This window comes from Protopterus annectens, chromosome 3.part1 (genome assembly GCF_019279795.1).
Source record: "Protopterus annectens isolate FY-2018-M chromosome 3.part1, PAN1.0, whole genome shotgun sequence".
Lineage (NCBI taxonomy): Eukaryota > Metazoa > Chordata > Ceratodontiformes > Protopteridae > Protopterus > Protopterus annectens.
In genome coordinates this window covers 339,918,905-339,942,934 of record NC_056732.1, presented here as the reverse complement: position 1 = coordinate 339,942,934, position 24,030 = coordinate 339,918,905, and the positions used below count along the sequence as shown (strand labels likewise).

The 24,030-nt window shown below is 34.9% G+C and overlaps 1 protein-coding gene across 3 annotated transcripts in view; it reads left to right on the top strand.

Moving 5' to 3' along the window:
• The window catches only part of SKAP2 (src kinase associated phosphoprotein 2), a 1,551,387-nt gene that overhangs the window by 1,077,767 nt on the left and 449,590 nt on the right, over positions 1 to 24,030 (top strand). For all 3 annotated transcript variants that reach the window (XM_044066788.1, XM_044066787.1, XM_044066789.1), the window contains one exon: positions 4,034 to 4,159. In XM_044066788.1, the coding sequence (XP_043922723.1) occupies positions 4,034 to 4,159 (126 nt within the window). The remainder of the gene's footprint in view (positions 1 to 4,033; positions 4,160 to 24,030) is intronic.

Here is a 24,030-nt window from a genome sequence, read left to right as displayed (position 1 = left end):
ATAACATCATTTGCTGGAGATGTAATGAAGATTGGTTCCATATTTTTTATGATTGCTCTAAACAAATGAATTTTTGGAAAGAGGTTGATGGTTTTCTTTCATGTTTATTTTCAGCTAACTTCACATTAACTAAAACTTTGATTTTTCTTAATGTTGATGAAACCATTTTTTGTAAGTCAAATTTATAATTATTATGGGCAGTATTATCAGTAGCCAGGAAATGTATTACAAGAAAATGGACTTCTACCACCTCTCCAAGTTTTCCTGAATTTCTCTCCTTACTGGAAGAAACCATAAACACGGAAGTCAGAACTAAAGAACTTAGAATGTATCCGAGGAGTTTTACTAACAATCCATGGACAAAGGTGTCAAACCTAATTGAGACTTTCTAACTGATTTCTAACCCTGTTTAGTCATTATCGGTTTGCTTCACTGAAAGTTTTTTCTTAAAACATTTGTAATATTCAAACACTTTTCAGGCCTCTGTAGATAATGTAAGTAGTTGATTTTGTTTCATTGTTGTTAAAAGTTGCCTGTTCATTATCATTAATGTATTAGACAGTGTTTATTCTTATTTTATCTTTAATAAAATAGTGGGAAAAAAGTTTTGAAATGCTTAAGAAAACTAGTCACAGGTACACCACAGTTATGTGAATAATTCAGTTGCTCTGCAAGTAGATGCCATTCAGAAGGTATGGGAGCAGTGATTCTAGAAGAAGTTAGAGCGTTTACTTGTGGGTCAAAAAGACTGTATTTGTCATTTCTTTCCCTTTTATAACTGTCAGGAAACAGTTTTGTTTGTGGTTAATGAGTATCTGGTAATATAGTCATTATCATGAAGATGGCAACAACTGTGTAAAAAGGTGGATGGATTCTTAATATAGTCTGAAAGTGTGCATTAATCTTCTCAGATTTTGTGTAAAATAAAAATAGAAGCTTTTTGTTGATGAGAAGAATTCTTTTCCACTTCCTTTGACAACTGCTTTCTAAAAATGTTATTATTAGTGGAAACTGGAGTATTGTATATACTTGGGTAACAGTTTGATAGAGATCTTTATTTATTTAAATTTGTTTACAAAGTAGGGTACCGATCCCAAGTTGACCTACTTCAGGCTTAGCTTGGATGTACAACACTATACATTAGAACAAACAGGATAATTATGCAACATAATGTAAGAGGTGAGAAAATCTTTTGTTGAAAGATATTTCAGCAAACTCAGATGTTGCACACAGCTGCAGAAATAATGAATGTAGTGACTATAGAGTTCTGTTCATAGGCAAGAGTTGACTTTGTTTTAATATGCTGATCAGTTTTGAGCACCTGAAGGTTGTAACTTTGTTCAGCATTTTTTGTCATATTACACATTGTCCCTTGTTTAATGCAATAGTTATGGATGTAATTTTCAAGATATTAAATACTATTTGGATGTTTGGCTGCTAATTTTAGATGTATGGTTGAAGTTGTTGACTGTAATTGGTAGAGGCTTCCTGCAAGTTTTGTACATAAGATTGTAACTTTTGAATATATTTTTCTGCTTCCATTTATTGTATTAATTATCTAAAACTCTGTTTTGTCATAGATGGCTTACACTATCTGTGGAGAGTTTTTTTTTTTTTAGTTTATCATGTTACTTGTGATGACTTGTATTTGACCAGTGCCATGCAGTGTTACATATCATGTATTGTGTTATCATTTGGTGGAGTTGTCAGGCAAGATCATGCATGTCCTTGTTGTGCTGAAACCGTTATGGTCCTTCATTAACATATTTTAAGACATTTTATACATACTACCAGTGTACTTGTTTATTTTGAAGTGCTCCTTCACTGTAATGGCAGCATCTGTGTAATGCTTTGGTTTTCCTGTTTACAGTGGTACCATTATGTATAGACAGTGGTTTTCTGGTGCTGTAGTGTTGCTTTAATTACTTATCTTCTTTGAACATCCTGTCATTTCTGGGGTGGGAAGAGTGTTGGGACTATGGCCTTCAAATGTTGCAGAACCCACTTTTATTGCTGGTGTACTCGAAATAATAAAGTCTGAGACCTTGGAGCCGTGTTAGTGTCTGCCATTGATGTTTTGCTTGCTTTCATTTTTTAAATCTTCTTTCTTCTGCATTTTGTAATATTCATGTAAGTATTGTGATTATCATGATTTCAGTTACATCTATGACCAGTTAGGTAATCATCAGTTTGTTTGTGCACATATATGTACACACACATCTGTGTTTATGTAATATTTCATGATTTGTAAGGGAAAAGTTAGGTTGCTTGCTTTCTTCATGTAGTGCACTAAAGGATACAAGTTTGGGATAGAGGATGGGACTCCAAAAGCATTTCTCTTAGCTACTGCATTATAATTCCTGTCTCTACAAAGCAGTCTTAACACTGGGGTATCTTGAAACAGCTTAGTGTAAGCAAAACTTTTGTAATTTTTCCCAGAAAATAAGAAATGGTGAATTCAGATAATTGCATAACCCATTGAGTAGTACTGATTCTAAGAATTATATTAGGTTGATGTGCATTCAGTTATTGCTTTTGGGGCTATTTAAGCAAGCAGTAACTGACTGCAGCCATTATGCATTTCTGGGAGGTTTTCTTAAATATGATGTCACTCTGGTGTGTAAACTTTTATTCTTTTATTTGTAATTTAGCATGCCCTTAGGGGAAACTGTTGTGTGAAATGAAGGGGAAGATATCACAGAACTGTCACATTTAGTGGTTTGCTTTTAATAGAAGCCATCACCAGCAACTGTAGAGACCTCAGAGGTTGCTAGGAAAGAAGGTCAAGGGGCGCCAGCATGTGCCTTATACAGACCAACTAAATTCCCTGTTACTATACTCCGTGTCATAGACTTCTTAGGGGAGCCTTATGCCTAGCCTGCAGAGCAATCCAAGACCCAAACCTAATGAACTTGCTGACTTAAATAGGACATGCTGGACAGGCAGATTTATATCCTAGCAACTGACGCATCTTTGGAACAGGCTACCAATTCATGTGATACAGAGCACCTCTATGACACCGTTTAAGAAGAACCTGGACAAGTGGATGGGGCACCATAAATTCTTACAGGGAATAGTGCCCACAACCCTCCTGGACATGGGCAGACATCACTAAATGCAGTTTTGGGTATTGACTAGCATTTTCATAATATTACTTTGGGATGAAACTACTAGGCTTAAAATGACTTCCGGGTCGATAGCCTAGTAATCTCCTATGATCCTAAGATGGAGTCTATGAGCTCCACAGACTGAATAGGTGGAACATTCTTTCTTAAAGTATAAATGCAGCAGATAAAAATAATCATCCTGTTTTTTGACAGAAGCTCTAAGAAAGGCATATTTCTGTTGTGAGTGTTTCCATTTACAGTAGAGGGTTTCCTTTCAGTGCTGACAGTGAAATGACATTGTACCTACTTATACTGGTATGTTAAATGAAGTGCATAAAAATACTTCAAAGTGTGTCTGATATCAGGTATCTCAAAGAGCAGGGGAACTGGTTAAGACCCATCTTTGGTCAGTCAGATTGTAGTAGGAGTAGTTCAGAAAGTAGCAGAATTTATCATTCTCTTTTATATGCTTCTTATTGCCTTTTAAATAGCCAAACTGCTCAGCATTTTTTTCTTGCCATTCACAGCTTGAGTTTTCTATTCTAATCTGATTCCAGTAAGCACACCATTTTGGTAGTTGTCATTTGAGTTATGATTGAGGCAGCAGGTCTGTGGATTCACTGGAAGTGGTCATCTTTTTGAGGAAAATGTAGGATTGTGTATTTATACAGGTACGTGAATGATCCAAACTGGAAAGTGTGGGCATTATTCTGAAACTGCCATTAAGTTGCAGTATCACATGGCTTTACTCTGTTCTTCTGTCCAGAAAGCAGGGCTGTTCCCTAGAATTTTAACTTCTCTACCCTCAGGGGTCATGCCTTGCCCTGACCCTGTCATGAGCTGTTTCACATTATATAATTTTAGCTATAGTTTCTGGAATACTTATGATTCTGGATTTGAATAACTTGAATTTTTTTCTTAATTAGATATGGCATCTGACATTATTCCAGAAGATGATGATGAAGGAGAGACGTATGATGATGTCGACCATCCTCGCCCTGTAGTAAGTTCTGATGGACCAATTGATGATGAGCTCTATGAGGAACTTCCAGGTACTGTTATGCATTAAGATGTGAATAAATTAGTCTAGTTATTTAATAAATTCAGTTTTTTTTCTGTATAGATTACCTGCTTATGATGAACATGCCGTAGTGTACAGACTTGGCTCAGAGGAACATATTTACTGTTTAATTGAATAGCTGTGCTCATGAAGAACTGAGATGCACTGTAAAAAAAAATAAGTAAATGCATGTTTCAGTTGCATCCAGTATGAATTAGCCATTACATTCTGCCCTTGTGAATGACAGGGAACTGATGGCAGGAGCTTTATAATATTTACAAATAATTGAATTGTTGACTTTTTTATTAAACCTTTTTTAGTTGTATTCAACGGAGTGGAGAAAGAGAGAGGAAGGCACACTTCATCTGTGCTGTACAGTAAATGTTTTTTGTTTATAGCAACACAGTGGATGCTTTCATCAGTAGGACACACACAAAGGGATTGACTTAGGGACTGCTCGAGTTTCAGTAACTTGTTGCCAAGTCACTCGACTCACAATATACTTGTATTCTACGTTGTGTTTTTAAAAATCTGTTTTTGCAAGGAGCACTTGTCTCTGGCCTCAGAGATAACACGGACCGTTGCATTGGAATACACATACAGATGCTCACCTGTGAGCAGCTGAACAGTGAGTAAGTAAAAAAACAACCCCCCAAAAGCAGCTGAATAGTGAGTAAGTAAAAGACAACCCCCCCCAAAAAAAAGTATCATATTCAATGATATTTCAGCAACTCTGTCCTCACACAAATTGAATGTTATTTTGGACCCTCTGAGAGAATCCTTATAAGAAATTTGTAGCTAATTTAGTAATTGGCTATAGTACACGGATTCAAAGATGGCCGCCATTCTGTAGACACTGCATATCTACAGCTCTCCAGATACTCGGAATAAAAATCAACCCTGAGGATATACTACAAGATTTTTTACACTAATTGTTGGCTATATCTATTCTACTACAACTAAAGATTGCTTGAGAGGTGAAAGAACAGGAGGAAATTAATCAAACTCACAGGATTAGAGCTGATTGTCTGTCTGACTCTGAACAGAGTATTAAACAAAGGAACTGCCTGACTAGTAATCGTGGATATTTACTAGTTAGTTTTACTAGAGTTTTGCTTTGCTTCACAATGTCAAAGGAGGAAAAAAAGTATGGAAACAACAACAACTAAAACCAAATTATCAGCACTTCAGTCACCAGAAAAAGATTCAACAATAAAAAGGCAGAAGACTATAAAACAGCAGGAACTTTTAAAAGCTGGAATGACAAATAAACCGGATCAACTGGCTAACATGGAGGATATTAAAACTGCTTTGTTGCCCATTCAAGAAGCTTTGAAAGAACTATCAAACCAGGTACTTTCTTTTGGTGCCACATGCAGTCAAATTCTTGAAAGGATGGATAAATCGGAAGCTAGAATATCCGAAAATGAGGACAGAATAACATTGCTTACAAAAAAACAGACATTCATGACATGGATATCCAGTCTATGCAAAATAAAATTCTGGACTTGGAGGCAAGATCCAGAAGGAACAACATAATTATTAGAGGAATTCCAGAAACTATCCAATATAATGATTTACTTTCTACCATCATACAAATATTCAAAATATTGTTCAATGACTCTGACATTGCTAAGCAAATAGTTATAGAAAGAGCCCATAGAGCTCTCAGAGAAACACAAGCCTCAAACATTCCTAGACCAGTTTACGTCAAAATACTCAACAGGATGTAAACAAAATAATTCTAACTGTTAAAAAGAATGGAGGTTATATCATGTGGCAAAATAATAGAGTTTCTATGGGTCAGGATTTACCATTGCAAATAAGACAAGCCAGATAAGCACTATCTCCATACTGTAAGTTCCTCATTGAAAAGAACATTAAATTTCAAATGAAATATCCTAACACATTAATTTTTACAGTTGATGGATCCAAATATTCCATATCTACAAAAAAAGAAGCAAAATTTCCTTTCTGAAGATTTTTAAGTCTCTTCCAGCTTTGGAAGCTTAACTTGGCCATTCAGTCTGTTTACAGCAACGTGGATACTGGGATTCCATGCTTACTACGTCTCGAGGCTCCAAAATCCTTTGTTTGTCCTTTTTTCTTCACCAGGCCCCTTGGTAAATATTTACTTAGTTTCTTTTTGCAGATCCAGCTCGTCCACGAAGATTTCCCGAACTTTTATGGCTTCTACGAACTGTATCCCTTCGCGAGGTAACAGGAAGTCCTTTGGGTGCTGCTGAGGGTCCGCTTTCGAGGTGGCACATCCGGAAGTCCGTCCGTGTAATGGTTCCCCCGTCGCGAATTCGAAGACAGGATTACATGACCAGGAAGTAGAAACATCTTTGTGGAAGAAGGGGAAGCTAGTTGGACTGTAAAACGAGTGTCCGTGGACATTTAATGTATGTTACAGCTTTTATTTCTTTAAAGGGAACTGTAAATCCATTCAGGTAGGATTAAAACTGAACTAATAATATACTGGTTAAAATGTGTTATTTAACTGAATGGTAGAAGTAGGATAACTTTATCACAATTATGCTATTTTCTTAGGTAGCTTTTCCTGAATGTGGTTGTACTAATAACATGGTAGTATACTGTAATATTTATTTTCCTGTCTTAATGATGTGTTTTATACTGCAAATGCTTAGATACAAAGGGGATTTAGTGTTGGGATAGTTAGTGGATTAAAAGACCAGAAGATATTATATCCTGGCATTTCTAGGAAAGTGAAGGCTATCTTCTTTTATACTGGCATGTGGTTCTGACTGTTTGGGGAACTCTGTTAGTTAGTTATCATTCTATATATTCAAGTATAGTACCCAGTAAGCATAGTTAATGCTATTTGTATTCACCCATGTTATTGTCATTATAATGTTAAATAAGCTAGATTAGATAAACAAAGTCAGAGCTAATGCTATATTTATAGGTTAAATATTTGTTTTTTCTCTTTCCTAGATAACATAATATATAGTGAATTATCCTGAAACCAATAATATTATTGTTTAATAGGGGCACTGTCATATATCTGTTTAGCTTAGATTTAAATAAGATAGTTAGCTATTTTAGGGTAATACAACCAATTAATATAACTAATATTATATGTGAACTATTAGAGAGGTAGAATAGTCATTTTAAATGTTGTGAAGATCATTTATGTTAACTAAATAATGTGTTCAAGAGCTGTGGATAGTTATCAGTGTTTATTAGGGAATGTTTTGGTTAGGCTTTGTAGAGTTAGATGTAGTATTTATAGTTTTTTTGCATGTTTTTGGTATTTTATTTAGTAAGATAAAGAATAGATGTTTAGTAAGGCTGTGTACCCATAAAAGTTTTAACTGTGTAAAAAACCTATGTATGTCCTGGTCCAGGGGAATAGTGGATAGGCACTGGTTAGGGATGGGACATCAAGATTGCTTCCAGATATTATATGCTGTACTAATACATTGGAATTTAGTATCGTCTCTTAATTTTAAAATATACTTAAAAGATTTAAAAATCTTAGTATGTGGATAGTAGACTCATGGAATACTAAAGGGCTCCAGAACTTGAAAAAGGAAATTATTTTTTCATTTATTTCTCCAGTCAAAGGCATGTTTTATTTTATTACAAGAAACCCATTTGACCAATGATCAATGGACTGTCCTTAAGAATAAGAAATGGATTAGAGAGGTGGTAGCTTCGGAAGGGACAACTAATAGTGCAGGGGTGGCGATCATTATTAAAAACCAATATCAAGAGAAAATTCTAGATTTTAAAATAGACAAAGAGGGAAGATGGTGTTATGTGATTCTTTCATCTAAACTTTATGATAAATCAGTTATACTTCTCAATATATATGCCCCATGTACTAATCAACAACTTTTTATAACATCACTCTATTTTATCCTGAATCAATATAATAATTACTATATAATAATAGGAGGTGATTGGAACACATACCAAGACCCCACATTAGACAAATCAAGTTCATACAGGTCCTTTAATAACCAAGCAGTGATAGCACTACAGGAACTCAAAACAGATTTTAAACTATATGATCCATTTAAATACACAAATAATCAAATGAATGCAAATAACTTTACATTTTATTCAAGTTGTCATAAAATGTGGTCCAGGATCGATTTTTTTTTCGAATTTCAGACGTACTAATGTCTTTTGATCCCTATGTATCCACACAAGCTAGACATTTGTCGGATCATTCTAGGATTACATTAACTTTCAATAAGGACACTAGTCATAATATACGTCTTAGAGGTTATAATTGGTCCTTAAATCCATATATATTAAATAAAGAAGATATAACAAAAGAAGTTCAAGAGACCTTGAATCAACTATTAGCTAATCTTTCTAAACACCGACATCCGTCTGACATAGAATGGGTAACGACCAAAGCACAAATAAGAGGAATTTTTCTTCAAAAGGCTACTTATTATAAGAAAATACATTCGAGAGACATACAAAAGTTGGAAACTAAAATTAAATTACTGGATCAGGATTTAATTGGAAATTATAGTAAACAAACTGAAACGGAGTTATTAAAATGTCAGAAGGACCTTTTTTTTACTACAAAATAGTAAATTATCATTTTATGAACAGAAAATGCTGGTAAAATACGCTAATAATATACAGACCCCTTCAAAAGCACTAGCGCGTATCATTAATCAATCAAAAATACCTTCTCAAATTTCTGAAATACACTTTAACAATACAACATACACCAATACTGAAGACATTATTAATGCTTTTGAATTAATATTTTCTCAAGTCTATGGTGAACATCAGGAATTAATTATAAATAAGAGTAATAATGACTTTTTGCAGAAGATTATATTTCCGAAAATTGGTGATGAGTTTCATATGAACTTAGTCAAACCAATTTCCTCAGAGGAGATAACAGATACAATTAAGAATTTGAAATCATATAAAGCTCCAGGACCAGATGGTTTGACCACGGAATTTTACAAAACTTTTAGTGATACATTGGGGAAAATACTTCCACATGTATTTAACTATATAATTAACAATAACATTAATGACCCGCACTTTAATGCTTCGAAAACTATTCTTATACCGAAAGAGAATGCTGATTTGCAAAATCCGGATAACTATAGACCTATTTCACTTTTGAATATAGACATGAAAATAATGACATCGATTTTGGCTAATAGATTGAAGGTAACTAACCTGATAATATCAGAGGAACAAGCTGGTTTTCTAAATGGCAGACAAACTACAGATAATACGTTATCACTTCATACACTGATTTCTTATGCCACTCACAGAAATTTTAATACTTATGCACTTATAATCGACGTGCAAAAAGCTTTTGATAGAGTTAATTTAGAATTTTTGTTTGATATTTTATCATATTTTAATATACCTCATGACTTTATTTTAACATTAAAAAAACTATATAATAATCCCTATACAAATCTAGTTATTAATAAAAATCTCTCAAAAAGAATACAAATTAAGAATGGAACCCGTCAAGGATGTCCGTTATCTCCTATATTATTCAATCTATATTTAGAACCATTATTTCTACATATCAAACAAAACATCTATCACAATGCCCCAATAATATATGGTATGAAAATTTTTATGGCTGCTTTTGCAGATGATCTAAATATTTACTGTACGACACCTGTTTCAGATAACAAGAAAATACTAAAGGCAGTGGATGACTTTGCAAAAATAGCCAATTACAAAATAAATTTTAGTTAACTTTTTAATTTATGTTAACTAAATAATGTGTTCAAGAGCTGTGGATAGTTATCAGTGTTTATTAGGGAATGTTTTGGTTAGGCTTTGTAGAGTTAGATGTAGTATTTATAGTTTTTTTGCATGTTTTTGGTATTTTATTTAGTAAGATAAAGAATAGATGTTTAGTAAGGCTGTGTACCCATAAAAGTTTTAACTGTGTAAAAAACCTATGTATGTCCTGGTCCAGGGGAATAGTGGATAGGCACTGGTTAGGGATGGGACATCAAGATTGCTTCCAGATATTATATGCTGTGCTAATACATTGGAATTTAGTATCGTCTCTTAATTTTAAAATATACTTAAAAGATTTAAAAATCTTAGTATGTGGATAGTAGACTCATGGAATACTAAAGGGCTCCAGAACTTGAAAAAAGGAAATTATTTTTTTCATTTATTTCTCCAGTCAAAGGCATGTTTTATTTTATTACAAGAAACCCATTTGACCAATGATCAATGGACTGTCCTTAAGAATAAGAAATGGATTAGAGAGGTGGTAGCTTCGGAAGGGACAACTAATAGTGCAGGGGTGGTGATCATTATTAAAAACCAATATCAAGAGAAAATTCTAGATTTTAAAATAGACAAAGAGGGAAGATGGTGTTATGTGATTCTTTCATCTAAACTTTATGATAAATCAGTTATACTTCTCAATATATATGCCCCATGTACTAATCAACAACTTTTTATAACATCACTCTATTTTATCCTGAATCAATATAATAATTACTATATAATAATAGGAGGTGATTGGAACACATACCAAGACCCCACATTAGGCAAATCAAGTTCATACAGGTCCTTTAATAACCAAGCAGTGATAGCACTACAGGAACTCAAAACAGATTTTAAACTATATGATCCATTTAAATACACAAATAATCAAATGAATGCAAATAACTTTACATTTTATTCAAGTTGTCATAAAATGTGGTCCAGGATCGATTTTTTTTCTAATTTCAGACGTACTAATGTCTTTTGATCCCTATGTATCCACACAAGCTAGACATTTGTCGGATCATTCTAGGATTACATTAACTTTCAATAAGGACACTAGTCATAATATACGTCTTAGAGGTTATAATTGATCCTTAAATCCATATATATTAAATAAAGAAGATATAACAAAAGAAGTTCAAGAGACCTTGAATCAACTATTAGCTAATCTTTCTAAACACCGACATCCGTCTGACATAGAATGGGCAACGACCAAAGCACAAATAAGAGGAATTTTTCTTCAAAAGGCTACTTATTATAAGAAAATACATTCGAGAGACATACAAAAATTGTAAACTAAAATTAAATTACTGGATCAGGATTTAATTGGAAATTATAGTAAACAAACTGAAACGGAGTTATTAAAATGTCAGAAGGACCTTTTTTTTACTACAAAATAGTAAATTATCATTTTATGAACAGAAAATGCTGGTAAAATACGCTAATCATATACAGACCCCTTCAAAAGCACTAGCGCGTATCATTAATCAATCGAAAATACCTTCTCAAATTTCTGAAATACACTTTAACAATACAACATACACCAATACTGAAGACATTATTAATGCTTTTGAATTAATATTTTCTCAAGTCTATGGTGAACATCAGGAATTAATTATAAATAAGAGTAATAATGACTTTTTGCAGAAGATTATATTTCCGAAAATTGGTGATGAGTTTCATATGAACTTAGTCAAACCAATTTCCTCAGAGGAGATAACAGATACAATTAAGAATCTGAAATCATATAAAGCTCCAGGACCGGATGGTTTGACCACGGAATTTTACAAAACTTTTAGTGATACATTGGGGAAAATACTTCCACATGTATTTAACTATATAATTAACAATAACATTAATGACCCGCACTTTAATGCTTCGAAAACTATTCTTATACCGAAAGAGAATGCTGATTTGCAAAATCCGGATAACTATAGACCTATTTCACTTTTGAATATAGACATGAAAATAATGACATCGATTTTGGCTAATAGATTGAAGAAGGTAACTAACCTGATAATATCAGAGGAACAAGCTGGTTTTCTAAATGGCAGACAAACTACAGATAATACGTTATCACTTCATACACTGATTTCTTATGCCACTCACAGAAATTTTAATGCTTATGCACTTATAATCGACGTGCAAAAAGCTTTTGATAGAGTTAATTTAGAATTTTTGTTTGATATTTTATCATATTTTAATATACCTCATGACTTTATTTTAACATTAAAAAAACTATATAATAATCCCTATACAAATCTAGTTATTAATAAAAATCTCTCAAAAAGAATACAAATTAAGAATGGAACCCGTCAAGGATGTCCGTTATCTCCTATATTATTCAATCTATATTTAGAACCATTATTTCTACATATCAAACAAAACATCTATCACAATGCCCCAATAATATATGGTATGAAAATTTCTATGGCTGCTTTTGCGGATGATCTAAATATTTACTGTACGACACCTGTTTCAGATACCAAGAAAATACTAAAGGCAGTGGATGACTTTGCAAAAATAGCCAATTACAAAATAAATTTTAGAAAAACTAAGTTATTTCCTTTAAAGACGCCTACACCCTTTTCACTTTTACCATTGGTAGGTCAGGTAAAATCCGAAGAAAAAATAAAATATTTGGTTATTGTTTTTTCAACAGACAACAGAGACTTTTATGTGAATAATGTTAAGTTACTTTGGGAGCATATAGTGTCTGATTTAAAAAGATGGAATAATTTGAAATTACCAATAATGGCAAAGACCTCAATTATTAAAATGAACATACTTCCCAAAATATTATATATCTTTAGAGCTACTCAAGTCCAAATTTCTAGGAAATTCTTCAAACAACTTCATACGGAATTAGGTAGATTTGTATGGGAACCTAGAAAAACTAGGAATATCCTATGATAAACTGATGACTCAGAAAAACAGGGGTGGTTTAGAATTACCGAATTTTGAAGCATAATATTTAATAATAAATGCTAATAGAATTCTAAGAGTGGTTAACTTTGATAGGTCTAGTCCTAAATGGTCACCCAAGTGGTTGATTCTGAATCATAAACATGTTGCTGGACTGGGTATTAATTGTAAGGCATTACCCTTTTTAAATAAAGATGCCCTTAAAATGTATGCTCTGATGGAACATATCAGAGTATATATAATATCAATACAAAGTTTGTTTAACTCACTAAATCTCTTACAATATATGATGATTTTTCAACCATTTCATAAGAACCCGAATTTGAATATTGGTAATCAGCTGATAGATCTTAAAAAATTCCCACTTATAAGTGATTTAACCATACTTGATTTATATCCCTTCCTTGGTATCTCAATACACGACATGCTAAGAGAGATGAATCTCCCTAACTCGTATTTAATTATAATGAGACAGCTAAAGGATTTATCAATAAGTTATTTTAGTAATAGTAATTTTAAAATTAAAGAAGAAGACTTAAACATTTGCCTAAACTTATGGCAAACTCTTACGCAGGACTGTAAATATATAACGGCTTCATATAATTTGATAAAAGATGTGAAATATAATAACCAAATACTTTTATCCAAATACTGGAAGGAGAAATTGTTAACGATTGAAGATAATAAAATAGTGAAAGCAATTAATTTAACCTTAAAATCAGTATCTCTTCAAAAGTTATTATTTACTCAGTTGATGATATTTAATAATGCTATTACACTCGTCTCACTCTATATAAATTCAACTCTAAAAACTCACCTAAATGCCCATATTGTATAGATCAAACGGCTGACCTTTTACACATGTTCTGGAGTTGTAAATGTATTTTCAAACTTTGGAATTCTTTAAAAATTCAATTACAAAAAATGGGTTATCAACAGTCTACACTTTCTTGGGAGTTTATGATTCTTCATATTCCTCCGATTAATTTGGATAGATCCCAAAGGATCATACTCATAAATATTTTCCTGTTAATAAAGCTGTATATAGCTACAAATTGGCTGAATCCATCCCAGACTTCATGGGAAAACTTTAAGAGTGTAGCGATAAAACATATTTTAGCGCATAAATTACTAATTAAAGATCATAAGAAAAGTATAAATAACACAAAAATATGGGAGCAAATCTTTAATATTGTGTTAGCTTAAGGTTCCAATCCACTTTTCTCCAGGAAGTACATACTAAATATGGAGCTTGGTATAGATAAGCCTTATATTGATACTAGATTTTTATTTTCTCTTCATTTAATACCCATCTAGAAGTTTATATTAATGTATAATGACTTTATGTAACTGTTGGAAGCATTCATGTATATATTGTAAATATGTTGTGGTATTGTATTAACATTTGGAAAAGAATAAAGACTTATTATTGAAAAATAAATAAATAAATAAATAAATAAAAAGTAATTGGCTACAGTAGGTTGTATATGTGTGTGTGTGTGTGTGTCTGTGTGTATATGTTCTGGCACTATAACTCCCCGATCTGGTGCAGCTGAAAACAGAGAAGAAAGGTCCTTTCCAAGTTGTGAATAAAAAAAAATCACATTTGAATAATGCAGCAAACTGCTGAATACTATACACAAACTGCTGAATACTATACACAAACTGCTGAATACTATACACAAACTGTTGAATACTGTACACAAACTGCCGAATACTGTACACAAACTGCCGAATACTGTACACAAACTGCCGAATACTATACACAAACTGCCGAATACTGTACACAAACTGCCGAATACTATACACAAACTGCTGAATACTATACACAAACTGCTGAAGTGCTTCAGCCTCAGTCTTAACCACAAATGCAGTGTTAAAATTTGCTTCTGAATGCCACTGCTGTACTATCGCCCAGTAGGCACTTGCCAGTTGTGCCCTCCCTAACACCTTGCACCCAGAGATGTTATGCCCCCATTGCTCCTGCCAAGTCACATCTCTGGTATGTGTGTGCTTGGTGTTGTTGCAAGTATAATACAGTGGAGACACTTCCTGACATTTAAGTGAAGTTTTTTTACAGTGAAATGGAAAATTCACTTCCCAAAATGAATTTAAAATGTTAAGCACACTTTTCCACAGTGACATCTTAAGTAGCTGACATTTCAGAATTAAGATCTTAAAAACGCACAGCTCTGTTTTAAGCAAATGTCTCCTAACAGGAACAGAGCAGCTAATGCCAAAAAGCTATGACTCCACCCACATGTAATTTTCCTGTTACTTCTTCAGTACATGTACAAGGCTTTTCTCTTGGTAATTCACAGCTTCACAGTTTCATCTCTTTTTGTTATCTGTAGAAAGTTTCAACTTGTTTACTATGGCACTGCTACATCTTAAACAAATATGTTAAAGATCATTGGTTGAAGATTGGCCCCCGTGATGCACAACTTTTGAGTGCTGTGGTCTTGGACAGTCTTCCTCAGACCACTGCCCTTTGTATTTCCAGCTCCAACCATAGACTTACCCACCTCCCGAGTTTTTGTCATTAACCTAGCTAACTAGCTACAGAGCCTCCTCTGATAAACAAAATCTCAGGTTTTGCTGAAGTCCAAACAGCCTCTTAATGCAGTGAAAGAAATGCAGGAGATTTGACTGGCCTCACGTTTTATACACATAGTCATGCTAGTTTAAGAAACAGACATTATTATCTAACAAGAAGCATTCCCACCTTTCTCTCAGTACCTGCTTGAGGTTTACGTTGTTATCTTTCTTTATCCACAAAATGATGCTAGTTAATGGAACAGACATTCTTCTTCTTTCGGCTTTTCCTGGTTAGGGGTCGCCACAGCGGATCATGATTGGTAGTGGAGTTTTACAGTGATGAGTTGCCAGCCCGGCGCCCAACCTTCCACAGAAGGCACACACACACACACACACACACACACACACACACACACACACACACACCTAGGGCGAATTTAGAGTGTTATTATCCTAAAAGAAACACATCAGCCTTTTTCCAGAACCCTCACCATGGCTTTACTTGCTTTTATATAATGTGATCCTCTTAATCTGCATTTGAAGAGACTTTGGAATTGGTTAGGGACATGTTGAAACTCTCCATCATGGAGACCTAGGGCTTCTACCAGACTCGTAATTATTCTTGCAGAAAATCCATCAGTGCCCTGGGTTTTGTTCTGTAGCAGCATTGTCAACTTCTTTCTACCATTTTCCTGTCTCTTGTTCATCTCATTCATGCCAGTTATCTGCCTGTTCCACTTTTCTTTCCTCCAATAAAGGCACTCTCCTTTCCTTTTTTATTTGTGAGTACTGAAAGGAAAAGCCGTCCAGTGTTGTCTTTGTGCTGTTTATGGCCAGATAGACCCAGACATATCCATTGTTATTTATCTTAGAAATGTATCTGATGAACTCCCACCTCTTCTATCTCCTGACTATTTTCCTTTCTGTCCCCAAATTAGTTTACTAACCTTTTTCTTGCATCTTCCTCATGGTTTCTGCTTAAGACTGTTTCTTTGCTTTACTGTACAGTATAAACACTTCCATCTCCTGTATGGTCTTTCCTTCTTCCTGAACCATGCTTATATTTCTCTTCAGTCAGCTTTGTGTTCTTTTCATTTCTCCTTTTTGGGACCCTACATATTCTTCGTAGTACCTATTATTCATCAATCTTACCCGTGGGCCATCTACATTTTTTTTTGCAGGTAGTTGTCCAACTTTTCTACACTGTGTGTTAAAACAAAATAATGTATTAATTAATAGCTTTAATTGAGTCAAGAAACATACTAAAATAGAAGTAGACTACTGGATTAACCCTAGGTCCAACATCTCCATTGACTATAAAACTGATAAAATAACAGGCTTAAGTCAGTTTTATGCACAGACTTACTTCTCACAAACCAGTCATGCAAGAACAAATTAATGTCTGTTTATCTTAATCAAATGACACCAGAATCAGTCATTATCTGTAGACAGCCCCATACCCATCAGCTATAACCACTTTGTTGACTGTGTGCACTTCAGATATATGGTTATAATAAAAAATAATTACCATAGTAATTTATTCTATCTCTGTTTCATACCAGCACATGGTAAAATACCCCAACTTGCTTCACACAAATATGCATTAGTCCTACAAAGCTTAATAATGAATGTTTAACATTGGCAAACAGCACCATGGTCAGCCTCCTAGAACTGTTGTATCTGTTATCTTCCATCCTTCAACTTTTCTGAGTTTTTCTGTTTGGTTCCACCCACTATAAACCAGATAGCGAATCACAGAGAGCAAGTCATATAACTAGACAGTGCTCAGAGGGATTCAGGAAACCAGAGTAGGCCCCTCAGTGGTCTCTTTGACCATATGCCTAGTAACTACTTATGAACCTGGGATCAAATTTGCTGATAAAATAGATAACATCCTTATTGCCCCTAAAGTGTGATTAAACCTTTCTCTTCCCCTTTTGCTTAGTATTGGTAATTTTTGAATCTACAGACTTGTGATCTTTCTAACATCTAAAGTCACAGATGATAGCTATTCTCATTGCTGCTAGAGACAAAGACATTATTGTTTTTCTGTCTCCTGTCCACCAACTGTGCAGAACTGTTCCCTATTTGGGATAATCTGCTTTTCCAGTTTCTTGTCAGAGTACACCACTGGAAGATGGTGAATTTCTTTTCTACTAATGCCTGGTATTTGAGACTGAAATCCTGGCGAAGCATTCAGCTGTGCTATAAAATGATTTTTAAAAATAAGATAAGAAACAAGTAAATTAACAGTTATCTTTATTCTCCCAGTCTTGATAAGTAGGTAAATACATTATACATAGTGTTGTTTAACATTTAATTGACTGATAGTTGAAAATCCATCATGAAATTATGGCAAATATGGAACAGTGCAAAAAAAGGCAGGGGATAAATGGAGTATACATAAGCCCATAAAATGTTTAGCTTATCAGTTACATTTGTGAAGTAATAGCAGATGCATTTCAGTGTTACAGGGTTATTAGGTAAAACTGGTTACTTAAAATAACATGAATGCTCATTACCCACCCACCCAAGAAACAATAAAATCTATAGTAGCAATCATCAGGTAGAGGAAAGTTTCTGAGCAGATATCTTTTAACATTTGGTGGCAAAAGTCACTTTCCTTAAAAATACAGTAGCATCTACACCAAATGTTAGAATATATGCAGTTCTTTGTAGTGTAACTTATTGTTAGCAGTAATTGCAGATTAGTTATGGACATTGCCATGTAGTGTGACCAGTGAGTGCATGTAACACACAGAATTTAGCAAAGTTGGATTTTGTTCACTTTTATTGCTGTTGGTCAGATTACTTTTAACGTAAAAATGAATGTGGTGTAGCCACTTTATTAACCTATTAATATACCACTTGAAATACTAACCTCACTTTTATATTGCAGGATGGTGGTAACCCAGGTGTTGTCCAATATAGGGATATTCATAAGTGAACAGCACTGTGCAAAGTGCTACCTAACATGACTGGGTGTTATTTGTAACTTTCCAAGGTTCATGGAATACTAAATGTTTTTGCAACAAGAATATATATTCATTGTAAATATATATCTAAGCACATTAGCCCCATCCCATGCAATTTTGAAAGTTAAAAAAACTCCCCACAGTGTGTAAAGTAACACTTCACACAGCACTGCTTATTCATGAAGCCCCCCCCATACAGTGCTGGGTCAAAGAACATTTTGATAAGCAGAGAATAAAGGACCTCTACATATACATTATAGAAGAAACAGAAAAAACAGGAGGCAGTGGGTACACCAGAGGTGTGGAAGTATTTAATAGGAGTACAAGAGGAGAGCATATTTTGAAGACAAGAATGCTGCCAGTCTAAAAGGAATGCAAGTATATTTACTCATTTTTGTAATGGACTTGTTCCTTATCTTGACTGCTTGTCCCACCATCTCCATTTCAGAGGAGCTTTAGTCATCCTCTGCTCCTCACCGTCTGTTCTTCCATCATTCGGTTGTCACACTGTCTAGTTTGAGCCATCTAGATGCCACATAGTAGACCTGAGAATGGACTGCCCTCCACTTGTTGACTGCTGCTACATATGTATTTCCTTCAAAGCATGTGTCAGGGATGTCTTCATTATGGCCATCCTAATATGTGGGCCATTTTGGCACTGCGATTTCATTCCCTTATAACCTTCCCAGGGAAGCAGATGTGCAGTGGTACCAGATAAAGATATCAGTTTTAATTTTTTTCTCTTAAAACTTTTTCAAGATAACTGCAAGTTCATCGGTTTTAGCAGCCAATCTTCCTAGCTGGGTATGTTAGTAATCAGAGTGGGTCTATATCAATTCACCAAAATGGCTGAAGTTCGAACACCATATGTTCAAACTTCTAACCACGAAGTACAAAAACATCGAAGTCTTAGAACAGCGTTTTTTTTCCCAGGGAAAAAAAATTGCTGTTCCAAGAAACACACACACAAGACAAGCACACCACAAAAACAGCAATCCACACACAAACACTTAAAATCCTACATCTAACCCTACACTAAACTGTACATACACTACTATCTATCCACTTACCTTAACCCAAACCCTAACCCTAAGGTCCATCACTATTGCACACTCACCTGACCCACCCCCTAACCCACCTATCCCGCCCTAACTCTAAAGTCTGTCACTATCGCACACCCACCTCACCTGCGCCCTAACCCATCTAACCCGCACCCTAACCCTAATGTCCACACAATCGCACACTTACCTGAACCTGACCCGTAACTTCACACCACAGTCCTGATAATCCCTGGGAAAGAATTCGGTATTCTGTGGCTTCGGGATAATCAATGTTCGAACTTCAGAGTTCGAACATCTGGTGTTCGATCGTCAGGCGTTTCAACGGACTGATATAGACCCATCTGAGTACCTTCCTAGACATGGATCATCTGTGGTGTGTTTAGACATATTGCATAACTTTCAGTTGGCTAGCTAAATCCATTTTCTTAATAAAAAACTTCTGTAGGTAGATGTCAACAGTTAGATAGTGAATGCGTAATGACCAAAGTAGCAGCTTTATTCACATTGGTATGTGATAGGTACTGATTGTTGACAATGCTAACAGGGAACAGCTAGGAGTCTACACTACCAGCATTGCTACACAGTTCATTATTTCATATGCTTTCACAGACTCTGTGAAATTGTTTTTATTTTAATAGACTTTTAAATTGTAATTGCTCACATATTGCTAGGGACAGCCTCTTGAAATGTGCACTTTATTACAGTTTGAACTTGTAAGCAAACCGACTGCAGCCTTAAGGTAGAAGCTAGTATTCGCTCATATTTAAATTATCAATACACATTTGAGGACATGTGCTTTACCGTATTAAAGATTTTTATTGAGCCAGCCTCTTTCAATGTGAATTTATTGTTCTACACTAGATCTTAAGTGAAAATAAACATTTCTGTAACAGGAGTAGAGCATTTATGCCACATTTCTATCCTTACTTACATGCCCCTTAGTTTCAGTGTAGTATTGAGCAGTTTCTTTAAAGCTAATGTTGTTTTATTTGTGAAATTTAAAGAGACTACATGCATATCATTTTCTTCTTTGAAAGCTTACTTTTTGCCAATTCTTTACTATGCCCATGCTGACATCTCAGTTAGTGCCATTTTATTAGCACTAAGATTTCTGTATACTCCACTTTTGAAAAACTAGCTTCCTATTAACTCAAACAGTGAAAGAAAACGGAATTCTGAGTTTTGTAACAGTTTTAGCAGCCTAGTATACAATGTAGCTAGTCTGTAGACCTTTTCAGGAGAATGAAAGCAATTTTTCCCTTAAGTGTGAGAAAGGGAATATGATACACAGGAAAGGTCTTTGGATACTGGGTACTGATCTTATTAGTGACTGGGGTTTTGAAGTATAAATGGCTATGGGCCATTAACGTGCAGGGGTTCATAGGTGTGTACTAGGCTAATGGCCCTGGAGCCTTTACAAGCTTAGCCCATGGGATTACCCTGGCATCGTGCCACCCGACCTTAGTTTGGGAACTTATTTTTCCTGTGTCAGAGTTTGATTGTGATTGACACCACTTGACCCACATAGACTGAAAAACAGTAAAAGAGATAGAATGATGAGACATACCAGAAAATTTGAAATATTGGTGCCACAGTGATGACATCTGCTATGTGGCAGCTTGTAGTTTCTGTTACAAATTGTGTCCATCTGTGTCCTAAATGTATGTTTGCATTTATGCTGTCAGAGTAGTGAGAAACTAAATGAGGTTCTTGATTTTGGAAGAATATTGCCAGAAGAACTGGGGTGCAGGCTTCCATGTGATGAATTTCCTATCTGACTGCCTGATGATATGTTTCATTCCTCTTTGAATACTTTAATGTGAACACTAGTTCCATCTGCTCTTAAACGTAGCCTGTTCACATTCATCTTGTTAAACCCTCTATGTATCTTAATCTGCTTGGATGAGAGTATAAACACACAGAGATATTTACCTCAAGAATGTATTTTTTTCTTTTTTTTGTGCCTGAGGTTTAGTACATATATAGTCAAGTGAAAAATACAAGCTGTTTAAACAAGTTAGCATGATGTGTCTGCTGTAATACATTCTTCCAGCATTCCATTACAGCCTCCATATTATTTAGTTGTGTAAGGTTGAAAGGTTTACTTTCTGTCTGTGATGGAAGGTTTCGATAGTTTTGTCATTGTAATGGATGTCCTGATGCTCCTGTTGGAATCGCCTCCTTCTGACAGTAGCAGTAGCATGACATACTTATGCGTATGTGTACATGACAGTGCTGCCATTTTTTTTTTTTGTGACACTTGCTGTGTTGCTACCTAGTTGGCTGGGTTTTGCTGTGGAAAAAATCACTTTCATGTCTTAAAGGAAGTGAACATTCATTTGGGATGTTGTATTTATCTCAGTAACATAGTGTATTTAAAATAGAGAAATTCACAGTTTGAGTGGTAGCTGCATTTTTTGTAACTGTATGAATTATTTTGTATTGCTTTTGTGGAATGGATTAGTCTTATTAGGCTAATGGCTTATTTTAAGATGAGACCTGTGGTGACATTTATTCATACTTAAATGTGGCCAAGATACTGTAGAAATTACCCTGCTCCTCTCAGTAAGTGCAATGTGTTACCCAACATTAACATAAGCCACCACCTATCTTAGGCAGATGGTCCTGACTTAACATCATGTCATCTTAAGGATGGCAGTTTAGGCAAACAGCACCACCGAAATGCTGCATTGCAGTGTCAGGATGAAGCAATGTGAAGGGCTGTTGCCCCAGATTAGACAGAAAGTTTTTTTTTTTTTTTTTATATTATACATTTGTTAACTAGGTAAACTCACTGCACACAAGTGTCGCTTTTCAGGGGCGATCTGGGAACACTTCTGGTTAAATGACTTAATTATAGTCACACAGTAAGTAGACTTGGGAAGGAATCAAACCCTGCTTCCTGGGCTACAGGAAGCAGCTTGTTAACATCTCAGAGCCGCAATCCTCAGTACCAACTGTCAGCTAGTGATGGCACAGACATATAGGCATTAGTCATGCATTTGTGGAACCCTTGAACTATAATCTCTTAATATTGAGCTAATTTAATTTTGAGCTGATTTCTTAAAATGAACTGCTGCAGCTTGCTGTATCAGTGTAATTTGTGAGATATTGTACAGGATTTAGTTGTGGCTCATATGATTCATACTTTGATTTTGCTGCAGCCATACTCTGTGACACAAACAAGAAATCTTTATCCTTAACATTGCTTGTAGATCTTTTGTCATGACTGAGTAGGCATGTAAAACTCAATAGTACATTTGTTGAACTGACAGTCATTTTGTGTAGAGGCAGACTGTCAGAAGTGTGGGCGTATTACTAAGAAAGGCCAGGGAAGTTCAGACCGCTCTGCTATTATATGTCCAATTAATGTGACACTCTATGTATTAGACTGTTACTTGAAGGTAACACACAGTTGCTTTCTCAACCTCTGGAAACTCATCACTTAGCTCATCTTTCTCCTTTGCATTTGGGAAGCACATGAAAGCAGCATTTGAATTTATCATTAATTAAGGGCAGAGCAGTTTAATTGAAGCACCCAGTGTGTAGTTTGCGTTCATAGGGCCCATAAGCAGTGAAGAACCTTCACGGAGAAGATGGATTTTAATTAAAAATACTCTGCTACACAGATTGCTCCTGCTATGCTTCAGATGGCCCAATATACATATAAAGCAACATTCGAGATGCAGTGAGTAATGTAGTCGGCTGGGTGACTTAAGCAATCCACTGATTCCAAAGTGTATTGGATGATCTTAAATGATTTTACTTAGCCTGCATGGAGAGTTTGTGTGTCATGAGAGGGCAATGTGGAAGAAAGATACCCAGACATTTCCAGTAGTAGTAGTAGCAGCAACGGGTCTTAGAAAAAAGGATTTAAAACAGTGTAAGAAACTTCTCATTGTGGAAGATTTTCAGTTCATATATATCTAGTTAATCACTGTGTATTAATAAGATCAGATAATGGTAGTAGAAGTAGCCTATTTACAATCATACTTAGATATGTTACTGATGCATGTAACTCCATATGAATTGCAGGAGTCATTACTGGGCACATTGCGGGTACTGCGAAAAGCATTTCAGGCTAACATCAAAAATTGAAACAATACTGATTTCATGAACTTTAATCATACTTTGACTTAGAAATGGGGTCCATTCCTGTCAAGGTACTAGAAACCCAAAAGATATGGAGAAATTAAAAAAGAAAGAGTCTAAACTCTCAAAGAATATAGTAACATAAAATTGTGAGGTATGAAACTATTTTATACTGCTTTCTAAGCCAAAGGGCTTTCTTATGTACGTTCCTAACTTTTCTAATAGATAATAAAGTAGATTTGCTGTGTGTGTGTGTGTGTGTGTGTGTGTGTGTGTGTGTGTGTGTGTGTGTGTGTGTGTGTGTCTCTGTGTGTGTCTCTGTCTGTGTGTTTGTATGTGTGTCTGTGTGTTTGTGTGTCTGTTGGTGTGTTTGTATGTGTGTGTGTGTGTGTGTATGTCAGTGTCTGTGTGTTTGTATATGTGTGTGTATGCGTGTGTGCATGTGACCTCTGTATATAAACTTGCCCTTACCCTTCTGTCATACTGCTAACACTTAGTCTTTAAAACCACCA